Source organism: Cherax quadricarinatus, chromosome 76 (genome assembly GCF_038502225.1).
Source record: "Cherax quadricarinatus isolate ZL_2023a chromosome 76, ASM3850222v1, whole genome shotgun sequence".
NCBI classification, from domain to species: domain Eukaryota; kingdom Metazoa; phylum Arthropoda; class Malacostraca; order Decapoda; family Parastacidae; genus Cherax; species Cherax quadricarinatus.
In genome coordinates this window covers 18,343,303-18,361,444 of record NC_091367.1, presented here as the reverse complement: position 1 = coordinate 18,361,444, position 18,142 = coordinate 18,343,303, and the positions used below count along the sequence as shown (strand labels likewise).

The window sequence follows — 18,142 nt, the reverse complement described above, 5'->3', positions numbered from 1 at the left end:
TATTATTAAGTCGAGAACAATTCATCCATTTCTGAAGATGCATCAGCCAGATGGAGTGTATATAGACTTGTTTCCAGTACTCATCCATAGTACTCATCCATAGTACTCATCCATAGTACTCATCCATAGTACTCATCCATAGGGGCATAGTTGTGGACGAGGGTCAGTGGCACAAACTAACCGTTGTACCCCACGTCCATGTATCAGATAATTTTCAGAATTTTTCGTTCGCTAGTAATTTTTTGCCTGATTTAAATCTGCTCTTTTAAAACCGAAATTAAAGAATAAACAAGACACCAAGATCGTTAAGGTAATGTCGTTAGTTAAACCTTTCGTAATGAAAATGTTTTAATAAAGAAAATATGTGGCTATTGTAAATGTCAACTGGCGAGCGATCTATATCAAGTGAAAATATTGGGTGTATAGTGAGAAATTTTGATAGTATTTGGTGAGAGCGTTACTGAGTAGTCAGTGAAGTGCGTTACTCCGGACTAGGAGCACGGAGTACCTAGTTCCCTCTGTTCTACCTTGTGGGCGAGCAGTTACCTTCGCCCCATGGAGTGCAACACTGTCAACAGTGAGTACATGATAGCACACTTACCTCTCCAAGCATCGCAACATTTCCTGCAATACGTGCTTGTCATAGTTTATTTAGGAACAGATACATAAGTACCTGTACCTAAGATAACCTAAAACAATCAGAGAAAGTGACTTATTTCCATTGGGGTCTGTACAAAAAAAAAAAAGTTAGCACGTACAACACTCACAGTCTGTGGTTAGGCTTCAAATACATTTTATTGTACAGCAATAATTGTTATTATTATTATAATCAGGGGGAAGCGCTAAACCCGGAGGATTATACAGCGCCTGGGGGGGGGGATGTGGAAGGCATTCAGGCTTAATTCGGGGAACTGGAGCACAGATCCAATTCCCTAAATCAAGAGCCCCTCACCAACATCAAGGAACCTTCCTTGAGGGGTGTACAGCAATAAAAGAATGGAACAGACTCTCTACACATGTGAAGCCTGTAATAGCATGAGCCAGTTCAAGAAGACAGCCAAAACGCACCTAACGCAGAAAGGAGGAGTGTGATATCAAGGTTAGCTAACATACACGTACCTATTACTAAGATTGATTCACACAGCGCTGTATAGCCCTTGTGGCTTAGCGCTTCGTTTTGAGTATAATAATAAGAATATCTGATTCTTCCTTTAAATGTTAATGTAAGTATCTCACTTTACCTTATTCCTAGTATATTTATTTTATTGTTTAACTAGTAAGTTATTACAAGGACCCACTGGAAATAAGTTACTTTGACTTCTTGGGTTATCCTGGGTAATTTACACATACTGCTATGTATGATAATTTATGTAACTATTTATGTGTACCTGTACCTGAATAAACTTAATTACTTAACAAAGCACCTAAACCAAGGTACGAGTGTGCCGAGAACCTATGACAGGTGAGTGGTACAACTCCAGGGGAGCGCGTAAGCCACTGGGCCAGCTGGCTACAATAAGCCACTGGGCCAGCTGGCAACAATAAGCCACTGGGCCAGCTGGCTACAATAAGCCACTGAGCCAGATGGCTATAATAAGCCACTGGACCAGCTGGCTATAAGCCACTGTGCCAGCTGGCTGTAAGCCACTGTGCCAGCTGGCTATAATAAGCTACTGGGCCAGCAGGCTACAATAAGCCACTGGGCCAGCTGGCTACAGTAAGCTACTGAGCCAGCTGGCTACAATAAGCCACTGGGCCAGCTGGCTACAATAAGCCACTGGGCCAGCTGGCTACAATAAGCCACTGGGCCAGCTGGCTACAATAAGCCACTGGGCCAGCTGGCTACAATAAGCCACTGGGCCAGCTGGCTACAATAAGCCACTGGGCCAGCTGGCTACAATTAGCCACTGGGCCAGTTGACTACAATAATCCACTGGGCCAGCTGGCTATAATAAGCCACTGGGCCAGCTGGCTACAATAAGCCACTGGGCCAGCTGGCTACAATAAGATTCATGCATCTAGATAAATTTATACACCATGCACCTAAACACCTTTGTCCGGGGTCCAAGACTGTTCAACAGCCTCCCACCAGCAATAAGGGGCATTCCAGGAAGATCCCTGGTTGTCTTCAAGAGGGAGCTGGACAGATACCTAAAGACGGTGCCGGATCGGCCGGGCTTTGGTTCGTACGTTGGATTGCGTGCGGCCAGCAGTAACAGCCTCGTTGATCAGGCCCTGATCCACTGGGAGGCCTGGTTGTGGACCTGGCCGCAGGGGCGTTGATCCCCGGAATGCCCTCCAGGTAGACTCCAGGTATAGGGTGCTTAGCATGGGTACCACTGTGACCACAAATAAAAGTTTTTGCCCATGAATCTCCCACCATCGTGGCAGTGACGAATTCAAACTCATGTCCCCTCAAAACCGACATCATAACTCACAACATCATAATAACACGACCACTTGCCATGTATAGATAATAGATGTTGTGATGATAAATAAGAGGGAAGTGATAAGCTAGCAGATAACTCCTGATGTAAACAGTTGCCAGTAGACTCCACGATTTTACCATGCAAACTTTTAGCAAACTGCTAAATGTATCTAACCAAGCTAGGACTCGCAGCAATGGTTTCAAGCTGGAAAAAAATCTGATTCAGAAAGGATATAGGGAAGCACTGGTTTCGTAACAGAGTTGTGGACGAGCGGAACAAACCGAGTACCGTCATTGATGTTAAAACCTTGTGTAGTTTTAAAAATAGGTTAGGCAATTCCATGAGTGGGTGTGGGTGGGTGTGAGTTGGACCTGACTGGCTGGCGCTAGTGGGTCTGATGCAGTGCTCCTTCCTCCTTATGTTGTTAGTAAACTCAGATACAAAAATAGGAAGCCTTTCTCTTCTGGTAACGGCTTAATAAGGCTCCTGGAGAGCGAAACGTTGCCACTATAAAATGTCACATTAGTTGCATTTGTGTTCTTGTAGTTAACATTACATGGCTAGTAATTGTGACTCCATAGTATTTGGTGTGGTGGAACGAGAAAAAAAATCTAGGAATTTTTTTCTTGTGCTTTCCTATATCCTTCCTGAATCTGAATTTTTCCAACTTAAAACCATTGCTGCGAGTCCTGTCTTGACTGGAAATTTTCAGCACGCTATTTACATCCCCTTTATTTATTCCTGTTTTCCATTTATACACCTCGATCATATCCCCCCTAATTCTACGCTTTTCGAGAGAGTGCAGATTCAGGACCCTCAGTCCATCCTCATAGGAAAAATTTCGGATACATGGGATCATCTTACTTGTGTAAATACGGGAAGTGCAGTTACTTGTGTAAATACGAGAAGTACAGTTACTTGTATAAATACGGATAAATTGTAGAGTTGGCAGTGGTCGCATTATACAAAATCAGAAAAGCAATACTTTTCCAGTAACTTTCTACACCGTTACTAACAACAATGATACCGTTGATAATTTAGACACATGTTCAACTCTTGGGTATCCCAAGAGTTGCACGTGTGTCTAAATTATCAACGTATCGGTTCTCTGAACCATTCATCTACAACAATGATACCGTCACTGACTCACTGGTTGTTAGTAATGGTAGTTTGGTGGAGTTAAAAATAATCCAGAAAAAAAAACTAATTACGGTAATGTTTAAAAGCCCAAAATTTGAAGCAGTTCAGTCAGTAGAAGCTGCTGGAAGTCACCAGTTCGTCCAACATGTACGTCATATACATTTACCAATACACTTTACATAAGAACATAAAGAAGGAACACTGCAGCAGGCCTACTGGCCCATGCGAGGCAGGTCCAAGTCTCCTACAGGTTTAAGCCAATGACCCAACCTAGTCAAGTCGGGTCACATCCACTCAAGAAGCAAGGCATCAGACCTATTAGCACAAGCTAGTCAGGTTCAACTCTCACCCACTCGTGTATTTAACATATTTTTAAAACTACACAACGTTTAGCTTCTATGACGGTACTCGGGAGTTTGTTCCACTCATCCACAACTCTATTACCAAACCAGTGCTTTCCTATATCCTTCCTGAATCTGAATTTTTCCAACTTGAAACCATTGATGTGAGTCTTGTCTTGGATTCATACTTTTAGCACACCATGTACATTATCTTTATTTATTCCTGTTTTACATTTATACACCTCAGTCATATTTCCCTAATTCTAAGCTTTTCTAGAGTGCAGATTCAGGGCCCTCAGTCTATCCTCATAGGGAAAATTTCTGATACATGGGATCAACTTTGTCATCCACCTTTGTATGTTTTCCTGAGCATTTATATCCATTCTGTAATATGGTGACCAGGACTTTGCAACATAATCTAAATGAGGCCTAACCAAGGATATATAGAGTTGAAGAACAACCTGAGGACTCCTATTATTTATGCTTCTTGATATGAACCTAAGGATTCTGTTAGCTTTATTGCTAACACTAATGCACTAGCTAGCCTGTTAGGAGCTACATTATATGTACCATGAGTAAAGTTTGATGTATGGGACATTGAAACTACGATATATATATATATATATATATATATATATATATATATATATATATATATATATATATATATATATATATATATATATATATATATATATATATGGTTTAGAAAGACACGTAAGCAAACACTATAACATATTTAATAGAAAACGTTTCGGTCCTGGGACCTTGATCACTTCTAACATACAGAGGTAGGAAGACATTATATATAGGCGGAGAGTGAGGTGTGACGCACGTGACCTGAGGAATGTCATAAGAACATAAGAATGAAGGAACACTGTAGAAGGCCTACTGGCCCATGCGAGGCAGGTCTCCATCAAAAACAACCTCCGCCCATGATGAGGACGGGCAGACGATGAAATCACGTGACTCCTGTGTTGTTGGGTTGGTGCTGCTTAAGTATCATGTATGCCAATGTTTTTGAAATTTTGTAGTTTCCAGTGTTGCGTTCTATAGTGTCGGTGACGGCGATTAGTGAGGCTTCTAGGCACCGTCGGCGTCTGAGGTCTGGTTCGGTGAGAACGAGTTGTGCCTCATTCCAGTTCATCAAATGCCCCGTGGAGTCTCTGTGGAGGACACATGCGTACCTTACATCGTCTCTGTTAGAGGCATTTCGATGCTCATTCAGGCGGACTGCAAGATCTCTGCCTGTCTCGCCTACATATTTCTTGGGACAGAACCCACAGGGGATAGCGTAGACGCCTGCTGTAGAAGTTAGAGGTGTGGGGCTGCGTTTCGTAGTGAGGTCTTTGATAGATGATGTGTTTATGGTGGAAACGTTGATGTTACTCATAGTAAGTGCCCTGCGAGTATTCGTGGCAACATCGCCACATGGGAGTACTATGAACTGTTTAGGGGGCTGTTCCATGGGCGGTTTGTTGAGGATAGCTTGTGCCTTGAGTCTGCAATCTCGGATGAAGAAAGATGGGAACTGAAGACGTGTAATGGCTTGTGTTATGTAAGTGCATTCTTCTTCTAGAAAACAAGGGCTGGAGATGCAAAGAGCTCTCAAGAAGAAGCCAATGAGGACTCCTCTCTTATTGCGGGTGTCTTGGTGTGAATAAAAGTGTATAAGATCGTCCTTGTTGGTAGGTTTTCTATACACTTTGAAGAGAAGTTTGTCACTGTCGGGAGATCTGCACAGTAGAACGTCGAGGAAAGGAAGTTTGCCATCATTTTCGAGTTCAAGTGTAAACTTTATTGATGGTTCAACTGCATTGATCTTGTTGAGAAGGCCCTGGATATTGAGACGTCTCGGATAGAAAACCAATATATCATCAACGTATCTTAGCCAGGTAACGGTGTTGGGAATGAGGGTGGTGAATTTCTCTGTCTCCAGGTTTTCCATGAAGAGGTTGGCAAGCACAGCGCTGAGCGGGCTGCCCATTGCCATCCCAAAGCATTGTTTGTAACAGTTGTCCTGATACTTGAAGAAGTTGAAATTAACACAAAGTTCCACTAGATTGATGAAATCTAGAAGAGGTAAAGGGAGGTCGTGGTTTTCAGTGAGCCTCTGTCTCAGAATGTTGATTGCAGCGTCAGTAGGAACGTTGGTAAAGAGGGCTGTGACATCGAAGGAAGCCATGCTTTTGTTTTTGACATTCAGGTTGGAAATTCGGGGGAGAAGGTCACCTGAGTGTTTGAGGTGGGCTTGACTGATGGTGCCCAGAAGCGCTGAAAGGTATTTGGCAAGGTGGCCGGCTAGTCTGTGTGGTGCACTCCCTATGCCCGAAGTGATAGGCCGTAGTGGGATGCCAGGTTTGTGTGTCTTAGGAAGGCCATACAGGCGTGCTGGTTTCGGTTGACCTGGTAAAAGTTTAAGTAGTTTCTTGCCTTGTTCTGATTTTCGTAAGATGCTACGAGCCTTTTTAAGGAAAGTCTGGGTACTTTGAAGTAGCACTGATTCCGATACAGGCTGGTATGTGTTGGCATCGTTGAGAAGATTTAAGACTTTATTGTTGTAGTCGACAGTGTTGAGTAACACCACACCACCTCCTTTATCAGCGGTTGTAATGACGATATCATCGTTGTTGGCCAAGTTCCTGAGTGCTTGGATGTATCTTCTGGGAATGACCGGTCTTGAAGGCTCAGTAGCTGCAGCAGTGATAATTCCTTGAACAAAGCCCTTTTGAAACTCGGAGTCTCCAAAAGGTTGGTTCTTGGTTACCATATCCACCAGATTATGTTTCTTGTTGATGCCAGTAGTAAACTTGAGCCCTAGGCTGAGGGCTTCTGTTCCTACTGACGCTGCAATCAACATTCTGAGACAGAGGCTCACTGAAAACCACGACCTCCCTTTACCTCTTCTAGATTTCATCAATCTAGTGGAACTTTGTGTTAATTTCAACTTCTTCAAGTATCAGGACAACTGTTACAAACAATGCTTTGGGATGGCAATGGGCAGCCCGCTCAGCGCTGTGCTTGCCAACCTCTTCATGGAAAACCTGGAGACAGAGAAATTCAGCACCCTCATTCCCAACACCGTTACCTGGCTAAGATACGTTGATGATATATTGCTTTTCTATCCGAGACGTCTCAATATCCAGGCCCTTCTCAACAAGATCAATGCAAAGTAAAAGGACACAAGTGCAACTAATGTGACATTTATTGTGGCAACGTTTCGCTCTCCAGGAGCTTTATCAAGCCATTACAAACAATACATGGACACAGAGGGTATATAAAGGCTCAGAGTGAGGTGAATACTAGTGAGGTACCATTTCGATGTTCACTAGTGGTAGTAGTAGTAGTAGTAGTGGTAGTGACAAAAGCAATTAATTCGTACATGTAAAAGGATATGAAAGCTATTACTTGGGTAACATAAAAATAGGTTGGACAAATATAAACTGGAATGAGGCATGTTGTTTCAGTGTTCACTCTCTGTGCTTTGTGTAGTATAACAGGAGAGACTATGTGATGGCAGGGTTTACTGTTTTCAGGAGGATTCTTGCTAAGACTTCGGAGATGGTGAAGCTGCCGTTGTTTTGTTTAATTGTATTCGAAACAGCGATCAGTGCTGATTCAAGGCACTTGCGTGTGCGGAAATTAGTTTCTTTTATCACTAATTGGGCGTCTCTGAATTTCATAAGATGATTGGTGGAATTTCGGTGTTGTACACAGGCGTTGTTTAAGTTGTCGTTCCTACATGCGTATATGTGTTCATTGAGGCGGGTGTCGAGGTTTCTTGCTGTTTCACCTACGTAGATCTTGTCACAGCCTCCACAGGGTATAGTGTAAACTCCTGCATTGACTGGTTCGTGGTGCTTGGGTTTTGTCCTGGTTAGATCCTTTATTGAAGTGGACAAAACCCAAGCACCACGAACCAGTCAATGCAGGAGTTTACACTATACCCTGTGGAGGCTGTGACAAGATCTACGTAGGTGAAACAGCAAGAAACCTCGACACCCGCCTCAATGAACACATATACGCATGTAGGAACGACAACTTAAACAACGCCTGTGTACAACACCGAAATTCCACCAATCATCTTATGAAATTCAGAGACGCCCAATTAGTGATAAAAGAAACTAATTTCCGCACACGCAAGTGCCTTGAATCAGCACTGATCGCTGTTTCGAATACAATTAAACAAAACAACGGCAGCTTCACCATCTCCGAAGTCTTAGCAAGAATCCTCCTGAAAACAGTAAACCCTGCCATCACATAGTCTCTCCTGTTATACTACACAAAGCACAGAGAGTGAACACTGAAACAACATGCCTCATTCCAGTTTATATTTGTCCAACCTATTTTTATGTTACCCAAGTAATAGCTTTTATATCCTTTTACATGTACGAATTAATTGCTTTTGTCACTACCACTACTACTACTACTACTACCACTAGTGAACATCGAAATGGTACCTCACTAGTATTCACCTCACTCTGAGCCTTTATATACCCTCTGTGTCCATGTATTGTTTGTAATGGCTTGATAAAGCTCCTGGAGAGCGAAACGTTGCCACAATAAATGTCACATTAGTTGCACTTGTGTCCTTTTACTTTACATATTGTCGGTAATTCTACCAACTTTATTACAAGATCAATGCAGTTGAACCATCAATAAAGTTTACACTTGAACTCGAAAATGATGGCAAACTTCCTTTCCTCGACGTTCTACTGTGCAGATCTCCCGACAGTGACAAACTTCACTTCAAAGTGTATAGAAAACCTACCAACAAGGACGATCTTATACACTTTTATTCACACCAAGACACCCGCACTAAGAGAGGAGTCCTCATTGGCTTCTTCTTGAGAGCTCTTCGCATCTCCAGCCCTTGTTTTCTAGAAGAAGAATGCACTTACATAACACAAGCCTTTACACGTCTTCAGTTCCCATCTTTCTTCATCCGAGATTGCAGACTCAAGGCACAAGCTATCCTCAACAAACCGCCCATGGAACAGCCCCCTAAACAGTTCATAGTACTCCCATGTGGCGATGTTGCCACGAATACTCGCAGGGCACTTACTATGAGTAACATCAACGTTTCCACCATAAACACATCATCTATCAAAGACCTCACTACGAAACGCAGCCCCACACCTCTAACTTCTACAGCAGGTGTCTACGCTATCCCCTGTGGGTTCTGTCCCAAGAAATATGTAGGCGAGACAGGCAGAGATCTTGCAGTCCGCCTGAATGAGCATCGAAATGCCTCTAACAGAGACGATGTAAGGTACGCATGTGTCCTCCACAGAGACTCCACGGGGCATTTGATGAACTGGAATGAGGCACAACTCGTTCTCACCGAACCAGACCTCAGACGCCGACGGTGCCTAGAAGCCTCACTAATCGCCGTCACCGACACTATAGAACGCAACACTGGAAACTACAAAATTTCAAAAACATTGGCATACATGATTAAGCAGCACCAACCCAACAACACAGGAGTCACGTGATTTCATCGTCTGCCCGTCCTCATCATGGGCGGAGGTTGTTTTTGATGGGGACCTGCCTCGCATGGGCCAGTAGGCCTTCTACAGTGTTCCTCCATTCTTATGTTCTTATGACATTCCTCAGGTCACGTGCGTCACACCTCACTCTCCGCCTATATTATAATGTCTTCCTACCTCTGTATGTTAGAAGTGATCAAGGTCCCAGGACCGAAACGTTTTCTAATAAATATGTTATAGTGTTTGCTTACGTGTCTTTCTAAACCAACTTGTCGGTATTTATTACCAAGGTTTATACCATATATATATATATATATATATATATATATATATATATATATATATATATATATATATATATATATAATATATATATATAATATATATATATAATATATATATATATATATATATATATATATATATATATATATATATATATATATATATATATAATTTATTTTTTCAACAAGTTGACCGTCTCCCACCGAGGCAGGGTGACCCAAAAAAGAAAGAAAAAGTCCCCAACAAGAAAATATTTTCATCATTCAATACTTTCACCTCACTCATACATAATCACTGCCTTTGCAGAGGCGCCCAGATGCAACAGTTCAGAAGCATATATAAAGATACACAACATATCCCTCCAAACAGCCAATATCCCAAACCCCGTCTTCAAAGTGCAGGCATTGTGCTTCCCATTTCCAGGACTCAATCCGGCTATATAAAAATGCCCGGTTTCCCCGAATCCCTTCACTAAAGATTACCCTGCTCACACTCCAACAGCTCGTCAGGTCCCAGAAACCACTCGTCTCCATTCACTCCTATCTAACACGCTCATGCGCACTTGCTGGAAGTCCAAGCCCCTCGCCCACAAAACCACCTTTACCCCTCCCTCTAACCTTTTCGAAGACGACCCCTACCCCGCCATCTTTCCCCTGCAGATTTATATGGTCTCCAAGTCATTCTATTTTGATCCATTCTATCTAAATGACCAAACCACCTCAACAACCCCTCTTCAGTCCTCTGACTAATACTTTTATTAACTCCACACATTCTCCTAATTTCCACACTTCGAATTCTCTGCATAATATTTACACCACACATTACCCTTAGACAGGACATCTCCACTGCCTCCAACCGCCTCCTCGCTGTAGTATTTACAACCAAAGCTTCACACCCATATAAGAGTGTTGGTACCACTGTACTTTCATACATTTCCTTCTTTGCCTCCATAGAAACTTTTTTGTCTCCACATATACCTCAATGCACCACTCACCTTTTTCCTTCATCAGTTCTATGGTTAACCTCGTCCTTCATAAATCCATCCGCTGACACGTTAACTCCCAAATATCTGAAATCATTCACTTCTTCCATACTCCCTCTCTCCTATGTGATATCCAATTTTTTAATTTTTCTGTATCTATATCGTTTGATGCCCTCATCACCTTACTCTTTTCTATGTTCACTTTCAACTTTCTACCTTTACACACACTCCCAAACTCGCCCACTAACCTTTGCAACTTTTCTTTAGAATCTCCCATAAGCACAGTATCATCAGGAAAAAGTAACTGTGTCAATTCCCATTTTGTATTTGATTGCCCATAATTTAATCCCACCCCTCTCCCAAACACCCTAGCATTTACTTCCTTCTCAACCCCATCTATAACTATATTAAACAACCATGGCGACATTACACATCCCTGTCTAAGACCCACCTTTACTGGGAAGTAGTCTCACACTTTTCTACACACCCTAACCTGAGCCTCACTATCCTCATAAAGCCTCTTTACAGCATTTAGTAACTTATTAGCTATTCCATATACTTGCAACATCTGTCACATTGCTTCCCTATTGACTCTATCATATGCGTTTTCTAAATCAATAAATGCAATGAAAACTTCCCTACCTTTAAATACTCTTCACATATATGCTCTGTTACTTGATCTACACATCCCCTACCCACTCTAAAGCCTCCTTGCTCATCCGCAATCCTACATTCTGTCTTACCTATAAATCTTTCAATAATAACCCTACCTTACACTTTACCTGGCATACTCAGTAAACTTATTCCCCTATAATTTTTACAATCTCTTTTGTCTCCCTTCCCTTTATGTAAAGGAACAATACACGCTCTCTGCCAATCCCTAGGTACCTTCCCCTCTTTCAGGTAGTAGGTTGGTAGACAGCAACCATTCTGGGAGGTACTACCGTCCTACCAAGTGGGTGTAAAAAGGAAGCCTGTGTTTTACATGATGGTAGGCTTGTTGGTGTCTTTTTTCTGTCTCATAAACATGCAAGATTTCAGGTACGTCTTGCTACTTCTACTTACACTTAGGTCACACATAAACATACACGTTTATGTATACACACTCATCTGAGTTTTCTTTGATGTTATCTTAATAGTTCTTGTTCTTGGTGCTTTTCATGTCACATCCATGGGGAAGCGGAATAAGAATCTTTCCTCTTTTTTTCCATGCATGTTGTAAAAGTCAACTAAAATGCCAGGAACAATGGGGTAGTAACCCCATTTCCCGTACAGCTTGTTAAAAAGAAAAAGAAATATATATATATGCATAACAGTTCGCAAACAGGCGAAACTATTTACAGACATCATACTGAAAACTCAATACTTTGTTAAATGCTTTCGTAGTAGTCCTATACACTAGCTAGCCTGCCTGAAAAAATATAAAACCTATTGAAGTTTATGTAGGTAGTTCCTCCAGATAGGCGTATCAAAAGAGGGGATAGGCAGATGACTTGACTAATAGCTTAATTATGTCTGGGGAAGGTTTGATCAAGAATCATTGGCCTCTCTAATGTTTTTTTTTTTTTTGGACGAGGGGGAGGATTTGCTCCCTGGATGAGCTACGGACTCAGTAAAAAGGAGCTCTGACGGCATAGCTGCTAGCAACTTTGGCAGGACAGTCAAATATTTGACTATGACATTGCATAAAAACAGCGATTATGTTACTGTGTATTTTTGTTACTAGGCTACAGTCTACAGTCTGATTCTAATCTAAATAATGTACCTCGAGAAAATTTTCTGGAAAGAATTTTTTAGAAACTGTATTAGGGTTGAAGAGGACAGTTTATATACCTGCGACTGATTGCAAGATTTTTCAGCCTGGCCTTAGGCCGGGCCAGGCCAGATTGACAGCCTCTGGTTCACATAGCTATCACAGTCTGGTTGATCTGGCACTTGGCAAAGATAATGATCCAATTTCTTCTTACAATATTCTACACTTGTCCAAACATTATATCTTTTATCAGTTGGTAGCAGACTAAACAGTCTTGAACTATGGATGTTGACACAGTGTTCTCTTAATACACCCATGGTGCCTCTGCTTTTCACTAAGGTCTATTTTATAATTATTTCCATATATCTCACTCCAGTGCTTTGCTATAAGAACATGAAAACATAAGAAAGAAGGAACACTGCAGCAGGCCTACTGGCTTATGCGAGGCTTAAGCCAATTCCCGGACCTAGTCAGGTCAGGTCACATTCACTTAAGGAAGGAGCACGGCATCTGACCTAGTAGCACAAGCTAGTCATGTCTATCTCAGACCCACCCGCACCCACTCTTGTATTTATCTAACCTATTTTTAAAATTACATAACGTTTTAGCCTCTATAACTTTACTCAGGAGTTTGTTCCACTCATCCACAACTCTATTACCAAACCAGTGCTTTCCTATATCCTTCCTGAATCTGAATTTTTCCAACTTAAAGCCATTGCTGTAAATCCTGTCTTGGCTAGATATCTTTAGCATGCTATTTACACCCCCTTTATTTATTCTTGTCTTCCATTTATACACCTCAGTCATATACCCCCTAACTCGACGCCTTTTTAGAGAGTGCAGATTCAGGACCCTCAGTCTATCCTCATAGGGAAGATTTCTGATACATGGGATCAACTTTGTCATCCTCCTTTGTACGTTTTACAGAGCATTTATATCCATTCTGTAATACAGTGACCAAAACTGTGCAGCATAATCTAGGTGAGGCCTAACCAAGGATACATAGAGATGAAGAACAAACCTGAGGACTCCTCTTATTTATGCTTCTTAATATGAAGCCAAGGATTCTGTTCACTTTATTGCAAACATTTATGCACTGTTGTCTTGGTTTTTAGATTACTGCTAACCATAACTCCCAAATCCTTTTTGCAATCGGTAATATTAAGATCTACATTGTTTAATTTATATGTGGTATGGTTATTTTCCTGTGCAATATTAAGAACTTTGCATTTCTCTATCTTAAACTGCATCTGCCTCTTCTCTGACCACTGCATCAGTCTATTCAAATCTTCCTGGAGTACTCTAATGCCCTCGTCAGAATGAATTCGATGGCCTATTTTGGTGGCATCGGCAAACTTGCTTATGTCGCTAATTATTCCCTCATCTATGTCATTTATGTAGACTGTGAACAACAAGGGGCCCAACACTAACCCTTGTGGAACACCGCTCGTGACGCTTCCCCACTCTGATTTCTCCTCATTTATGCAAACCCTCTGCTGCCTATTTGTCAACCATACCTCTATCCAGGAAAAAAATTCTCCTATTCCGTGCACCATAATTTTCCTTAATTATCTATGATGTGAAACTTTATCAAAAGCCTTACTGAAGTCCAAATATACAATATCATATTCATTACCCCGATCTGCCTCCTCAAATACCTTAGTGAAAAAAATTAATAAATTCGTAAGCCAGGAATGCCCTTTTGTAAAAGCGTGCTGAGATTCGTAGATTATGCTTTTCAAGTGGCTACGAATTGCCTCAGCAATTATTGATTCCATAAATTTTCCCACTATGGAGGTTAGGCTTATTGGTCTTAAGTTCGATGCTAAGGACCTGTCATCTGCTTTGAAAATAGGTATTACATGTCCATTTTCCATTTATCTGGAACCATGCCAGTCTGTAGTGATATGTTGATAAATTAGACACATGTGCAACTCTTGGGTATCTTTATTGAGGAAACGTTTCGCCACACAGTGGCTTCATCAGTCCATACAAAGGAGAATCTTGAAGAACAGGAGGAGAATGAGGTAATCAGTCCCTCAACCTTGAGTCGATGTGGTCAGTCCATCATCTACAAATCTGTCAGACACTGCAACTTCTTGGGATCTTAATACTTGGGAATTCTTCGCTTGCCTAATTCTTCGGCACGACCTACTTCAACATTGAACAAATGTGACACCACCTATGACTGCTGCACCTCTCCTGCCAACGGTTTATAAGCTCCTTCTCAGCACGTATGCCGTATTCTATTCAAGATTGATGGACTGACCACATCGACTCAAGGTTGAGGGACTGATTACCTCATTCTCCTCCTGTTCTTCAAGATTCTCCTTTGTATGGACTGATGAAGCCACTGTGTGGCGAAACGTTTCCTCAATAAAGATACCCAAGAGTTGCACATGTGTCTAATTTAGCAACATGTCGGTTCTCTGAACCATTCATCTACAAAGCTGTAGTGATATGTTGAAAAGATTAGCTAAAGGTTTGCTAAGTTCCTCTTTACATTATTTTAGAACCCTTGCATACAGTTCATCAGGGCCTGGGGATTTGATAAATTTTAATTTATCTACTTGTCTAAGAACCATGTCACTTGTGACATTAATCGTGCATAGTTCTACATAATTTATTATTTCTGGAATATCACTATGTATCTTCCTGAGAGGAAGTATGTGTTGAAAATTCTACACATTTCCTTATCACTGTCAGTGAGCTGACCCGAGTAACTTTTGAGTGAGCCTATCTTGTCCCTAATTTTACTTCTGTATACCTGAAAGAATTCTTTTGGGTTAGTCTTCGATTCTCTTGCAACTTTAACCTCATAACCTCTTTTTGCTTTTCTTATTCCCTTTTTTATTTCTCTCTTTAACTGAGTACCTCTTCAAAGGGGGCTCCTTGGCGTGGTGAAGAGGTTCTTGGTCTGAGGAATTAGACCTGTTGGTCTCCTTCCTCAGACCGAACCTAATTACCCCCCAATCCCCCCTCCCTTATCCCATCCTCCCTTTTTCTTTTCCTCCTCCTCCCCACCCCTCCCTATTACCCTTCCTCTTTTTGGCCCTTTTTTTTTTTTTCTTTTTTTTCCCCACAGGCACACTAGTTCCTGGGTAGGGGAAAGGGTACTGGGGTCCATCCCATTCCGTTGAGGTTCTTGGTGGTGGTGTAGTTTGCCATGGAATCTGGATCGCCTAGGGATGTCTCAATCTCTCTCCGGTCTCCCGGGGAGTGGCTTTGGGTATCTTTCGGGCAACGGGTGTATCTCTGGAGGCTGCCTTTTGGATTCTGGGGGTGATGACCATAGGAGATATGCTTTGTGGCAGATATCCGGCCGCCCTCTCTTTTGTCCACCGAGGTAGCTTGGCAGATGTGAGGTTGCTATCCCGGATTGCTGGTTTACTGGCATGATGGGTAGGGTATGGCATGGGTTCCATGCTGCATCTGCACTACTTGCGGTGCTGAGGTCCTCTTGGGCATGGAGGGAGATTTCTGGCCCTCTCATTCCTCCCAGGAACTGTCCCTCACCAGTCCCCCATTTTTATTCTTTTTTTTATTTTTCTTTTCTTTTTTTTTTATTTTTTTTCCCTTAACAAAAAGAAAGAAATAACCTAACCATGGAAGCCCTAGTCCATGAACCTGCTACCCCCGGGCACCTTCTTGACACCTCACCCTGTTCTGACCCCGCCTCGTCTTTGTACCACTCTTCGGACACTCCTAATGCCTCTGTACCTCTTGCCGGTGCTGTTTCCTCACCTGCTTCAGGTACTGAGGTCTCGACTGACTCCTTCGATTTATCTGACCTCCACTCTCCTTTGACTATGCTTCCAGCCTCTCCCTCTACAGTGCGGCAATTTTCGAATCACCGGCCGGTTTCACGTCGGACCATCTCTGGTCCCACTCCTAAACACCAACGACAATTACCTGCTTAAGATACTTCTCCACCTTCTCGTTCCTCTCAGAAAAGATCGACACGTCCTGCACTCCCTTTCCACGCTCAGTTTCAGAATGCACAATGGACTAAATTCTTCACTTTATGACCGACTTCCTCTATTGCCTATCTTTCCGACCATAGTATTGGCAAGGCACTCCTACGCCACCTTGATAAAGATATTTCTTTTCATGCTCTTAAGAGCGGTACACACATCATCACTGTAGAGAATGCTACCCAAGCTCATGATCTTTCTCTTCTTTCCCATATCAATACTGTTCCTGTCACTATTGAAAAACATTCCCTCAATTCTTGTAGTGGTACCGTCATTCTGACCCATACCATAGTTCAACAAAATTTCCAGACATGTGGCAATGACATTCTTGAACAGCTGGAACTACAAGATCTCCCAATCCTCAAGGTAGACACTTATGTTCTTCCTGCCCGTGGGTGGAGACGATACCCTAGCAACGTGGCTTGTTTAACTTTTGACAGCCGTGAACTCCCATCCTCAGTTTATGTAGCAGGACTTAGGTTACAAGTTCGAAAGGTGATCCCTACACCGAATGCCCAGTCTGTGGTGCCGATGACCATTCTAATATGTCTTGCAATCGACCTCCCTCTTGCCTTAATTGTCATGATGCTCACCCTTCATACTCTCGCCGTTGCCAAGTTTACTTAAATGAGTGGGAAATCCGTTACCTCAAAGAGGCAGAAGGTCTCCCTTATGCCATGGCAGTTTCTCATCTCCACCTCCAAGGGAGACTACCTCGTGTTTCTTATTCCCGTGTTTCAAAACGTCCCCACACTTCTGGGGTCCCATCTTCTGCTGCCTCCTCTGTGGTTACCATAGTCACTCCTGTATCTAATTCTTTTGCTGTCCTGGGCTCAGACATCCCTACTTCAACGCCTCAGTCTGTTCTTGCTTCTTCATGTTCTCCCTCACAAGCGCCTCGGTATCGACGAGATCTCGTACGACACCTCCTCCCAATCGTCCCTCTACTTTTCAGAAGTCAAAAAAAGATCCTTTAACCCCTCCTGTCCTTCTTCCACCTCATTTTACCTTCCCTGTCTCCGTACCTGGTTCTTCCCCCTCTCACTGGCTCTGTTACAAGTGTAGAGGTTCACCTTCCTCCTCGTACTGTACCTTCCTCCCCTGTTCCCTCCCAAGTTTCTTCCTCTTCTGCCACCTCCCAGGTTTCTGCCTCTTCTGTCCCCTACCATGCTTCTTCTCCAGTTCCCTCCACCCTTTCGCCCCCCCTACCTTGGTACTGTCCATTACAGTTCCAATCTTTACTCATCCTCCTCCTACCATCTCCAATATTGTCTCCCATACGACGTCTCTGAATTCCACACTTGAAGCAATCTCTGAATATATTACAGAGACCAAACCATCAATGGACACTGATCCACCCTCTGTTCCTTCTCTCTCCTTTCCTCCATCTGCGCAACTCCTTTCTTCGCAGCACACCATTCCTTCGCTGCTTGAACGTTTTCCGCTGCCTCCGCATGTGGACTTTTCTAACCCCACTAGTCCGTAGGAACACTTACCTGCGGATTTCAGGTATCTTTATCGTTGCCAATCATGGCCTATTTACAGTGGAATATACACGGACTCAGGGGTAATCGGGGTGAGCTTCAGATGTTACTCTCCCAGTTTTCCCCTGTTGGTGTTTGCTTACAGGAACCAAAATTACACTGCTGTTATCTATCCCATCTCAGGCTATAATTTATTGTATTCTTCAGATCCTTTTTCTGGTGGGACCTTTAATAACAGTGCCCTTCTTCTACGCACTGATATTCC

At 42.5% G+C, this 18,142-nt stretch overlaps 1 protein-coding gene across 1 annotated transcript in view; it reads left to right on the top strand.

Annotated features, from left to right (window-relative positions):
• The first annotated feature begins 458 nt into the window (after nucleotides 1–458).
• The window catches only part of LOC128686099 (sodium-independent sulfate anion transporter), a 175,275-nt gene continuing 157,591 nt past the window's right edge, over nucleotides 459–18,142 (top strand). Inside the window, exon 1 of the mRNA XM_070101339.1 lies at nucleotides 459–577. Coding sequence (XP_069957440.1) covers nucleotides 556–577 — 22 coding nt within the window. The 5' untranslated portion in view covers nucleotides 459–555. The remainder of the gene's footprint in view (nucleotides 578–18,142) is intronic.